Below are 12255 nucleotides of genomic sequence, written 5' to 3'. Positions count from 1 at the left end.
TCGAACTGTTGCCACCCATTTTCAGTCTTGTAATTTGTAATGTGTTCTGCAATTTGCCATATCTCAGTCTTTTCTCTTCCCTTTCTTAAGAAGGGAACAGTAGATTGAATCAACTGAAGGGCCAGATCCATCTCTCAGGTCCTGTGTCAAGTTGTTTTTGACCTAGTAAATCTTTGGGAATCAGCTTGTTGGCACAAAAATACTATTTTATGCCATTGGCTCATTAAATAGGAACTAATTGTGAGCGTTTTTTTTTTTTTTTTTTTTTTTTACAAGCTGCTTGTAACAAAGTGCCAAATGATACAATTTCAAACTGGTCCTTTGCTAAGTTGTCCGTTATGTGGAGACAACACCAGCTCATCTCTTGAGTTGGCGCTTATTTTTCCTCCCCCACACACACACTTTAATGATTCATAGGTCAGTGTTACATGATCTAATTGATTTAAGGCTTACACTACCACTTAAATCAACTAGTCTGAAAACATTTAACAGGCATTAGAGCAGGAGCGTCCAACTCCAGGCCTCAAGTGCTGGTGTCCTGCAGGTTATAGATGTGTCCTTGATCCACACAGCTGATTTAAATGGCTAAATTTCCTTCTCAACATGTCTTGAAGTTCTCCAGAGGCCTGATAATGAACTAATCATTTGATTCAGGTGTGTTGACCCAGGGTGAGATCTAAAACTTGCAGGACACCGGCCCTTGAGGCCTGGAGTTGGACACCCCTGCATTAGAGGATCCAATGTTCATTTAAAGCTCTTTTTAATCTCAGTAGCTTTGCACGATTCAGACCTGTGTGTCTTCTACTTATACTGGCTGCCTGTATTAAAACTGTCTTCTTCTGACCCTTATAAACAGAAACTCTGGACAGCAGTTGTGATCCACTCTCAGTGACATCATAGAGAGCCACGAGTTGGAAAAACTCTTAAACTTTAACATTCAGTGCTGTCTGAATATAAGGAAAAGCATAATGAGAGTAATTTAACGTGGACTCACTGAAAAGCAAAATGTAATTTAAAAATAAGAGAAAACAGAATAGACTTGGGAATTAATAAGTAAATGAGCTCAAATTTATTCAAGTTTTGATACAATATTTAACAGAAATGACCCTCAGTAGAGGTCTTCTGGCTACAAAGCAGCATTAGGGGGACAGAATCAGTGGTAAAAAGAGGCTCTCGAGTGAGAATGAATCTAACTGAACACAAAACTGATGCGAATACGTGAACAACAGTAAAAATAACATGAGGGGAAAAACCTGAAGCTTTAGATTTGATCTTAGTGTCGAATTGTTAAAAACACAGAAAACAGTTTTTCCTTTCACAGCCTCCCGACTCTGCCAAGCAAACATAACACACATTGTGAAGAGACTAGCCCACTCTGTGGATTACAGAACACCAGATCTGAGTGCCAACAGTGGTTAGCCGTTCAATGCCTCGTAAATACAGCAGTTGAGCCACTCGAGCCGGGCGCTGTCCTAGTTTGATACTGACAACAAATGACAAGAATTCTGGTGAGCATTCATGAGAGATGCTCAAGTGAGCATGAAAAGGGTTTAGTGTTACAGTCCTTTCATCAGCAGAAGCCCTTTCATTCTCCAAGAACGATGACAAAACAGTTCACCCGAATGCAACATGTTTGTTTTTAGTGGCGCCGAACACAACCTCGCTGAAGTGTGCGCCGTGAAAAAGGCACAATTTAAAATGTTCTGTAAACAAGAACGGGCTTTAAATGGTAGAGCCTCTCCTATGTGCTTTTAGTGGTTCAGCGTGTCATCATCAGACAATCCTGCTCCTCTTAACAGCTAAGAGAGCGCAAACAGGCCGCAGCGGTACCTGAGAAAGTGACCTGCTGAAATGTCTGCCATCATAATTAGTGTCATTTTAAACTGGCGATCAATATTAAAGCAAAGCTCTCGTACACGTCAAACTCTGGACAACATTGTAAATACCAGAGCCCGACAGATATCAGCCGATATCAGCATTTCTAATGGCGCATTAAAGTTGAAAAGTGGAAAGAAGACATGGCTGTAGAGCATATTTTGAGTGTTGATGTTGCAAACTTTTAGTTCAGAGATCACTCCTCTGTGACTTCTCAGTAAGCAACACCTGTTTGTTACACCATAGACAACAAGCAGCTGATCTGAGCACCTCCAGTTAGAGTGCTTTTAAACTACATGAGCCAAATCTTATGGAAATGTGGTTATGCTAAATATTGCTGCTTATGTGTCGGATTTTTAAATTGCCGGATATCAGTTTAGGTCTTAGTCATCCTACATCAGTGGGGCTCTGGTAAATACTGTGTATGAATCAGCCTTTAACTTATGAAATTGCACCAGGTGTAAAAGCTACTGGAACCCTGAGAAAAGCCAACACGGGCTTATAGCACACTGTGCTATGAGGCGTTCAGTTTAAGTAGCACAGAGTAATGCACTGTTCCAACACATCAGTAAACCTTAACAGTCATTGGTCATAGCCTAACCAATCAACATTCACCTGTTACTTTGTTATGTCATCACAAACGGCTTCATAGCCAAAATCTTTATTCCGTCACGCTGAGCCGCAAACTCAGTCTTAAAATGCACATCGAGACGATTCAAATGACCTCGATGCAATACGATAAATCTGAGGGCAATGAGAGCACGTGCTTGGACCGATAAATCCTCCTGACTTAAGGTATCTGAAACGAAAAACCTGGATGGGAGAATGCCAAATAATGGACAGGTTTGCTTTAAACGCATCACTGCAAGATGATACAAGACCAGCTGTAACTAATAAGACACAAATCTGCATTAGTATCTCCAACAAGTCGAGTGAATCAGTAATAAAGCACAACAATGTTCATCAAACAGTTGTGTACGAATGCCATCTGCAGCTGTTTGTCATCACAGAGCTCCAAAACAAGCAGCAAGAGTCTAATGAATGACTTTGGACAGACTTCTAAACCTTTGGTGTACGTCACCTCTCCAGACCAGTTCACAGTGTCCCTGTAACTGACAAAGCTCTGGGTTCAAATCAGTCCTTTTTGTTGACACTGAAATACTGACATTGTGGAGAAGAGCTGTCAAAAAGGCCTCAAAACAGAAACATGCCTCAGAACGCGTGTCAGCTCGTCCAAAAGAGAAGAAAAGAGGCCTGGATGGCAATGGAATTACATGGAAGGCTCCTTCACTAGTTTGGCTCCTTCAACTAGTTTATTGGATCCTGTTCATATCCCATTTACATGGAAATTCTATTAATTCCTTCACATCTGTTCAGAGAAGCGGAATATCCTGAGGCAACTGGTCCAAGTCGACAGAGGAGAAGAGGTCAGTGATGCCCTCCCCGTCAGCCACGCTCACAACGCAGCCCTCCTCATTGTGAGAGAAGGCCACAGGGGGACTGAGAGCAACAAAACTGCACTCAGAGGGGGGCTGGGGGGAGGTGAGAGTGGAGGGCATAGGAGAGCGCTTCTGTGTCGGCTCAGGCTGAAGCTTGGAGAGATTATCAATTCCACAACTGCTGTTAGCGTTTTCTGGAATGACACGGGAGTGTGAATGAGGAGACACCGGTGAGGAAGAAAGTGATCAAATCACCCAAAAATCTCAAAACAGAGTTGGAGCTGGGCATAGTACTGTTCAAGGCTCCTGTGACAGCAACGCGGTTACGGTGATACGTCGTTTCCTTGTCCTCTGTGGCACCAGAGCGACAGGATGCTCAAACACAAGACTCACCTCTGGAAGACTGAGCGAAGGCCGCGAAGGGCAAATCGAGCATGGAGTCACTGTCATTTAAATGACTTCCACTGCCCTCGTCAGCAGCTGAATAACCTGTAGCTTCGATGGGGAGGGGCTCATCGGAGCACATGAACACATCAATGGGTCCCTGAGTGCTGCTGAGGTGGATCTGCAGGCTCTGAGCATTGAGAAAGCAGACACGTGGATTTATGATTAACGACTCAAAAACAGCAGCAGTTCCACTAGAGAACAGAAATGACTAATAATCTTACACCTTGTCCGACTGACATGTACCTCGTCTGGGTGTGGCACTACGAGTTGAGTCTCTGTGGGGGCTTTGATCACGATCACAGTCTGATCTTTCAGAGCGGGAATCCTATAGATATCCTTGTAAGTCAAATAGGCGTATGTGAGCCACAAAGTCAAGGAAGACAATAAAAACAACAGACTGGTGTTTGTGTGCCGCTGGAGCTTAGAGTTCAGCGGACTCCAAAACTCATGCACGTGTCGCACCAGCAGTGTGGTTTCACCTACATCGTGTCAGCTTTTCAAATCATAACTGTACGACTGCAGGACACCGCATGCTCACACTGCAACAGTTTCTTTATCACAAGGTAGACCTGTTTTCTTTACACCAATATGAGCCACAATTCATAAAACAAACACCAAAAAAACAAAAACAAACAAACACTATTGACCCATTAGGAAGGTGTTTTTCCCCCTGCCACAGGAGAGGCAGATTTATCCCACTTTTAGCCAAGCCGGCAATTAAATACAATACATTTGTGATAATACATCAATCAAATGTGATCAAGTGGCAAAATTCACACATTTGTTGCCAACTACAAACATCAAAACTCACATTAACTACTGGCCAAAATGTCACTGATGTAAAACAGGCATTCCCAACAAATATGACAGAGCTGCTGCAGGTGGGATTTAACTACAAAATGACCGGCACGCTCTTTAACGCAGGCACAGTGCAATCAGTCCGTCTGCGGTTATGAATTGGATGGCAGTTATTTTCAAACCTGCAGTTGGTCTGAGCCATTCCACGATTGCTGGGAGACAAACTGCCCTCCCACCAGGCAACCAACCACCCTGTAATTGAAAGCGGGCGTTGTGGACCAGCTGGTTGCTGCAACTACTTGGAATCGGCCATCAAATTTGATTTGAAAAGATAAATAAAAAATTCAACACAATCACCAGACAACCACTGCTTTTTATTAACCACAAGGCAGGTGCGTTCTGAAACATTAGTGATAATTAATTCCAGGTATTGTTTGCTCTTTGAAAGCTAGTATTTTTCCTTGATTGGAACAAATAAACTTTTCCTCCTTTATGCCAACAGCACACACACCACTACAGTAAAGACTGTCTCTGGTCAGCCATTATTAAATGTTGACAGTTTACAAAGAAAGAAATGTACCTCTAGTGCCACCTGCATGTCTCATGAAGTCAATGCAGTTTGAAAGGCAGACATACTGAGACTTTGAGAACAACTCAGGGCTCCTGGTGCTGTTACTTTAACGGCAAACACTAATATTTTTATCCTAGCAGTTTTACCCATTAAACCTGCCTTCAGAGTATTTCCTGGGTGACAATAAAGAGTGAAATGAAGCTGAACAGACAAAGGATATCTGTGACTGTGGCAGTCCTCACACAGCTCATGAATCTGCTCCGTACAGCTTTGGATCAGCTCGTCCAGCTTCCTCTCCTCCTCGCCAAGAGCCTTTAGCACAGGCTGATAGTCTTCATTCAGTTGTCCGCCCCTGTGCACAAGCATTCAAAAACACCCAGGTCAACAGCGAAACAAGCAACACTCAAGTTATCCAATGTGTCTGAGCATTAGGAGCAGAAAAAAAGCCCCCTTGCCCTACTAAATACAGTGGCTTGCAAAAGTATTCGATTACACACAGGTGCACTCTATTTAGTCATTAGCACTCATCAGGCAATGTCTATGGGCAACTTACTGCACTCAGACCAAAGGGGGCTGAATAATTACACACACCCCACTTTTCAGTTATTTATTTGTAAAACATGTTTGGAATCATGAATGATTTTCGTTCCACTTTTCACGTGTGCACCACTTTGTTTTGGTCTTTCACGTGGAATTCCAATAAAATTGATTCATGTTTGTGGCTGTAATGTGACAAAATGTGGGAAAATTCTAGGGGGCCGAATACTTTTGCAAGCCACTGTATACATTTATGCATAAAATGGGTCTATGTTTGTTACTTACTGGCCCAGTTTATACTTACCACCACTGGATGTGGTTTTTAGACTTCTTTTTGATGAGCTGGATCCCTTCAAGGACGTTTGTGATATCATAGATGCGCCTCTTAGAGGCGCCAAGTTCCCGACACACTACGTTTAAATCCAAAACCCCATCGGCGGAGCACCTCAGGAGCTCTGCAAACTTCCGGGTCAAGAGACCCAGTGACGTATCGAAGCGTGACCTCTCCCGCTTGCACATTAGGGAACCGAGACCTGGAGGATAAACGGACAGGTGGAGACTGAGATGTTTTCTTGCTGGTAATGGCTGCACCATAGGAGTATCTCTTAACCCCCCTTTTCCTTGACTACCTACTCAGATCAACTCGGCACGGTTTGCCGTGATTTTCAGGATTTTCCATTAGGTTATAGTATCTGGCTAGGTTATAGTTGCCCTGGAGGCAACAGCTACAGCAGGAATAAGGTTGGCTGGTGCTTGTGTATGTGTGATGGTCTGTCAGAACTTTCTCTCAACAAGATAGTTTTACATGCATGTAGCTGAGATTACAGTTAAGGCTGAGTTCAAAGATGGGCAGCGTCTGACTGCCTAGTTAGTGAGTAAGGCTGCCATTCATGACCCAAAAACTTCAAAATGTTAATCCTTGTGATAATCATCAAGTCCCCCAAACTGGATCTGTCACTGACTCATTCAAGGATGAAGATGACGCCAATTTTGAGTTTGAGTTTTTTTACCAGCACAGTTCTGCATTCTAAATCCGTAGGCTTTAAGATGAATCTGGTGACCCTTTGCATCTATAGCAGCTTCTACTGTTCTGGGAAGACTTGCTACAAGATTGAGTGTGTGTGAGACTTTTTGCCCTGCTGATCCAGCAGAGCACTTATGAGGTCAAATGCTGATGTTGGAATTAGAAAGTCTGACTTGCTGTTGCAGTCCTAGAGTCCAGTGAATACGTTACACCACTCTGTCTGATGCAATCTGGAACTACTGTCCATCATGTGTCGTCCTTTTTATCTACCTCGGGAATTTGCATCGGTCATTGTAAGTGCCGTTTATATTCCACCACAAGCGGACACGGTCACCGCCTTATGCGAGCTGCATGAGGCACTCACACAGCACCAGACACAACACCGGGACGCTGCGCTTATTGTGACGGGGGACTTTAATAGCGCCAACCTCAAACGCGCAGCGCCGAACTTTTATCAACACATCACCTGCCCCACCAGGGGTGAAAGGACACTGGACCACTGCTACACTACGGTCAAGGACGGCTACAAGGCACAATCCCGCCCCCCGTTTGGCAAATCTGATCACGCCGCCATCTTCCTCATGCCAAAATACAAACAAAGGCTGAAACAGGAAGTTCCGGTTCAGAGGAAGGTCGCGCGCTGGACGGATCAATCGGTGGCCGCGTTACAGGACGCACTCGATGACGCAGACTGGGGCATGTTCAGAAACAGCTCCGACGATGACGTCAACGTGTTTACGGAAGCGGTTGTGGGATTCATCGGGAAACTAGCGGATGATACCGTGGAGACAAAGACTATCACAACGTTTCCCAACCAGAAGCCGTGGGTGGATAAAACCATCCGCGACGCTCTGAGATCCCGCACCGCTGCCTACAACACGGGACTCATGACGGGGGACATGGACCCGTACAAAGCCGCGTCATATAACGTGCGGAGGGCGGTGAAAGAGGCGAAGCAGCGCTACGGGAGGAAACTAGAGTCACAACTCCAACAGAGTGACTCTAGGAGCCTGTGGCGGGGACTAAGGACAATAACGGACTATAAAGCACCAACAACCGGTATGACGAACGCGGCCGTGACTCTGGCAGACGAGCTGAACACTTTCTATGCTCGCTTCGAGGCTGCAGCTAAGGTCTCCAACAATGCTAGTGTTAGCGGCGCTAACGGCTGCAGACAGGAAGATACTGCCAGCACCGGAAACGTGCTCGTCATCTCCGAGCATGAAGTAAGGAGAGCCTTCAAGAGAGTGAACACCAGGAAAGCAGCAGGACCAGACGGCATCCCAGGTCGTATCCTAAGAGACTGCGCATACCAGCTAGCTCCTGTGTTCACTGAGATATTCAACATCTCTTTATCTCAGTCGGTGATCCCCACATGCTTCAAAGAGTCCATCATTGTTCCTGTCCCGAAGAAACCCCACCCTGCTTCTCTCAATGACTATCGCCCTGTAGCCCTCACCTCAGTAGTGATGAAGTGCTTTGAACGCCTGGTCAGAGACTTCATCATTTCTTCACTACCAGACACACTGGACCCACTACAGTTCGCTTACCGTCCAAATCGTTCCACAGACGATGCCATCTCTCATCTCCTCCACACATCACTCACTCACTTGGACACTAGAAGGGGGAATTATGTTAAAATGCTCTTCATAGACTACAGCTCTGCATTTAACACCATAATTCCCTCCACACTCACCACCAAGCTGGAGCATCTGGGACTCAGCTCATCTATGTGTCAGTGGATCTCCAACTTCCTAACTGGCAGACCACAGGCAGTAAGGATGGGCGGACATGTCTCAGCCTCCACCACTCTCAGCACTGGAGCCCCCTGCTGTACTCTTTGTACACATATGACTGTGTGGCCACTACCAGCTCCACCACCATCATCAAGTTTGCTGACGACACCGTCGTGGTGGGCCTGATCTCTGATAACAACGAGACGGCCTACCTGAAGGAGATTAGGAATCTGGAGAACTGGTGCCAGAGGAACAACCTCCTTCTAAACGTCAGTAAGACAAAGGAGCTGATAGTGGACTTCAGCACTAAGCAGGAGAGGAACTACCAGACCCCCGTCATCAACGAGTGCCCAGTGGAGAGAGTGGACAGCTTCAAATACCTCGGAGTTCACATCACGCAGGACCTGTCATGGTCCTGTCACATCAACACCGTGGTGAAAAAGGCCCGACAGCGTCTCTACCACCTCAGACGCTTGAGAGACTTCCAACTGCCCTCCAAGGTGCTCAGGAACTTTTACTCGTGCACCATAGAGAGCATCCTGGCGGGAAACATCTTAACCTGGTTCGGGAACAGCACCATGCAGGACAGACGAGCTCTACAGAGGGTTGTGCGGTCAGCTGAGCGCACCATCCGCTCCGAGCTCCCTGACCTGCACTCAATCTACAGCAGGCGGTGCTGGACCAAGGCCAGGAAGATCGTGAAGGACCTCAGCCATCCCAACAACAGACTGTTCTCTCTGTTGAGGTCAGGAAAGCGATTCCGCTCCCTGAAGACCAACACAGAGAGACTGAGGAGGAGCTTCTTCCCGCAGGCGATACGGTCTCTCAATCACACCACCACACAGTACTGACCCACACATATGGTTCTTACACACACACTGGACTTTCTGGACTTTCTGGACATTGTTTTTGCACAACACTGGTCACTATCTTCTTCATTTCCGGTTAATACTTGTACAGCTGCTGTTATTGTGTATATATTTATTTAGATTTAGATTTCTTCATACATTCTTATATAGTTCTATATTGTGTATTGTGTATTTTGTTGTACAGTTATTTTATTTTCAACTTTAATTTATATATTTTATCTTATTCTTCCCAGTTAAATTTACCCTTCATTCTAATTTGTGTTGTACAGTTATTTCATTTTTAACCTTAATTTATATTTTATTCCTTCCTAGTTAAATTTACCCTTTTTAATTTTTCATATTTATTTCCTATCTTATTCATAGCCTTTTCCTTTTTTGTTCTCTTTAGGTCACGAGCAGTTGTCCAAGCATTTCACTACATATCGTACTGTGTATGACGGTGTACGTGACAAATAAAATTTGAATTTGAATTTTGAATTTGAAGCCTCATATCACCAACCACAGGAGAACCACAAAGCTCCTGATGCACACTTTTTGTCCTGATGTTAATGCCAGAGGACCTTTGAAACTCTGCAGTTACTTAGTCAGCCTAGCTTGGCAATGACTTTTTCACATTGTGTACTTTAGCACTCTGTCATCCTGCTCTGCAAGAGTGCATGCTCTGACACTTCAAGGCTGAGTTACTAAATACTTCTGCTTGCAATAAAACCACTTACAGCTGATCTTGGAATATTTAGGAGAGGACCAAGTTCATGAACAGACTTTCTGCAACAGTGCAGTCCTATTATAGTACTAAGCTCTTGAGAATAACCCAGTCTTTCACAAATGTTTGCAAAGGCAGACTGCATGATTGAGTGCTGGATTTTATACACCTGTGACTGAGGGATTAAATCAACACCTCAACTGAGCGATTAAGCCGTGTGGCCCAGTTAGTCCATTTTTTGAAGGAGAAGCATATCAAAGCATTTGATATGCTTCTCCATTTTTTGAAGGAGAAGCATATCAAAGCATTTGACACCATTAACTTATTAATTTAAGTTTTTGCTACACACGCCATTGGAACAAAATATCACCCATTAACTATGCTCTCCTGTAAACTGTAAAGCTGCGTCCGAGAGGTTTTATCCATTTCTTCCTTGGAATGGGCATGTTTTTCCATCTGATAATCCAGAGCACAAGTTATTACATCACACAGCCTTACTGGTTTCTCCTGTGTTTGTTAGATGGACCTCTGGCAGCACTGCCTCCATCCTGGAGGTCTGGGGCGGGTCACCGTCTTCCAGCTCCAGCTTTATTCCTTTGCCTGAAAATATTTAAGACAACTTGTTAGAAGTTACTGCTTGATATTGCAATATCATGCAACTTGGGATGTGTTTTCCCCTAATTTGTCACAGGGCTTCAATTTTTGCAGTAATATAAACTTGTCACTAGCCCACTGCCTTTACTTGAGAACCATGTAATTGTAAGATGTGAGCACGTCTCTGCATAAACTAGTAAACCAGTGTTGCCTTCACGGACTAATTGCTTTAGTTATTTCAAGCTGTCACTTATTACTTCGCAACTGGGGCAGAAGCTAGCTTCCCTCATCAGTGTGTGTGTAAGCTAACAGTAGGAACACTCCCCTTCCCCCTCCCATGCTGAGCATGCGACAGTTGTTTTGCAGCAATGATAAACAGCACCCCGCTACCGGGCTCCTTACCAATGTTTCCTCACACAAACTCGACGGCTGAAGTGTGCAGTCAGATTACACGGCACCCGAAGTCCGACATTTACACAAGTCCCCGACCATGCGCGAAGGTAAAACAAGCGTAAATCTACCGGATATACGCAAAAGGTCACAGTCCACCCTTCTAAATAAAATCATACTCACATATTAAAACATGACATCGTTATGAAAATGGCGTTAAACCTAAAGTATGAAGTGGTCCATTACAGCTAGTGAATCTTATATTAACTATTAATGCAAACTGTTTAAATTCTGTATTGTGTCGTGTTTTTTAACCAGTTTGAAGAAAATTAGAAAAATAAATAAATAATAATAAAAACAGCAGAAACTAAACAAAAAACATTACATTTTACACCAAATCTTAGCATCTACAGTTATTTTTTACTACTGTTGATCATTTTAGACGTTATACTCTGATTTTTATACAGCAAGGACACCTATGCAACTTTAAAACTAAATACTTTTTCGGACAAGCCTTTATTCTGAAAAGGTACTTCCTGGCTAACCAGCACGCGTTTGACCGATAATAACCTTAACTGATAAACCACCAAGTATTTAAGTCTCACCGCTTGCGTAAAATAGTCTCCGTTATATAGACATGCCCACATCAGCTGTCAAACCGCACTTCGTTTCTGAATTATAAACGGCCGTAACAAATATAAGCCTTCGGGCCTTTTCGAGCTTCACTTTCCTCTGGTCTCTGGGGTTTGGTGCTGCCTGCCTCCAAGAACTCCACTTTCACAGCGATTCCCACACAAAGGGCCCCGACCTATTAGGGTCCACACAGCCTCTGTACACTCCTGTTAGGCTCTCCGAGAACAAGAAACCAGCTTTTCTTCTACCGTCAAGCAGAAACAGTCACCCTTATCATGATTTCTACTGAGCATCCTGACGGGGTTTTAAAATGTTTTAAATTCAAGATGGAAACAATTTTCCTGGTATTAAACCAGATTTTCACGAGACAGGATATCGGCTATGCACGCTAGTGGTGGGCGGATCGATCCAAATATCGACTGTATCGATACCAAGTCGGCATCGGATCGATACTAGCCTGGTGAGATGGATTCTTTACTTTAAGTTTTGCTCTTGTTTGCAGTGCTGTGCTTTCGGCAAAGATGAAACAGCCAGGTCGCCGGACTCGCTCCTGTGTCAGCGCAGAGCAGGCGCACTTTGCTTCCCCTCCCCCCTCTTGTGTTTAGGCGTTGTGCTGTCACGTGACGCGATTTAGACGCT

At 44.4% G+C, this 12255-nt stretch overlaps 1 protein-coding gene across 2 annotated transcripts; it reads right to left on the bottom strand.

Annotated features, from left to right (window-relative positions):
• Positions 1-1046: 1046 nt before the first annotated feature.
• Positions 1047-12022, bottom strand: e2f3 (E2F transcription factor 3). 2 transcript variants are annotated; one of them, XM_085396957.1, is made up of 7 exons: positions 11589-12022; positions 10498-10599; positions 5972-6200; positions 5351-5482; positions 4005-4119; positions 3708-3888; positions 1047-3508 (listed from the first exon to the last, which is right to left on the bottom strand). In XM_085396957.1, exons 2-7 carry the CDS (start codon positions 10544-10546, stop codon positions 3249-3251), a joined length of 966 nt encoding a protein of 321 aa, XP_085253083.1. In that variant the 5' UTR covers positions 10547-10599; positions 11589-12022; the 3' UTR covers positions 1047-3248. The 2 variants fall into 2 exon arrangements, with proteins under 2 accessions (XP_085253083.1, XP_085253082.1); XM_085396956.1 differs by lacking the exon at positions 11589-12022 and adding an exon at positions 10996-11339.
• Between the last annotated feature and the right edge of the window lie 233 nt (positions 12023-12255).

The sequence above is a fragment of the Rhamphochromis longiceps genome, linkage group LG22 (genome assembly GCF_057381845.1).
Source record: "Rhamphochromis longiceps isolate RC_006_pf linkage group LG22, R_longiceps_female_GT1.1, whole genome shotgun sequence".
Lineage (NCBI taxonomy): Eukaryota > Metazoa > Chordata > Actinopteri > Cichliformes > Cichlidae > Rhamphochromis > Rhamphochromis longiceps.
The sequence above is the reverse complement of the archived record's forward strand: the minus strand, read 5'-3'. Positions and strand labels throughout refer to the sequence as shown.

Bases quoted from the DNA above. Each gene is read 5' to 3' on its own strand.
- e2f3 (XM_085396957.1), bottom strand. From the start codon at position 10,546: ATGGAGGCAGTGCTGCCAGAGGTCCATCTAACAAACACAGGAGAAACC. The intron at 4,120-5,350 runs ATATCCTTTGTC...TTTGTGGCTCAC, and splicing joins GAGGACTGCCACAGTCACAG to ATACGCCTATTTGACTTACA. The intron at 3,509-3,707 runs GTGAGTCTTGTG...GTGTCATTCCAG, and splicing joins CTTCGCTCAGTCTTCCAGAG to AAAACGCTAACAGCAGTTGT.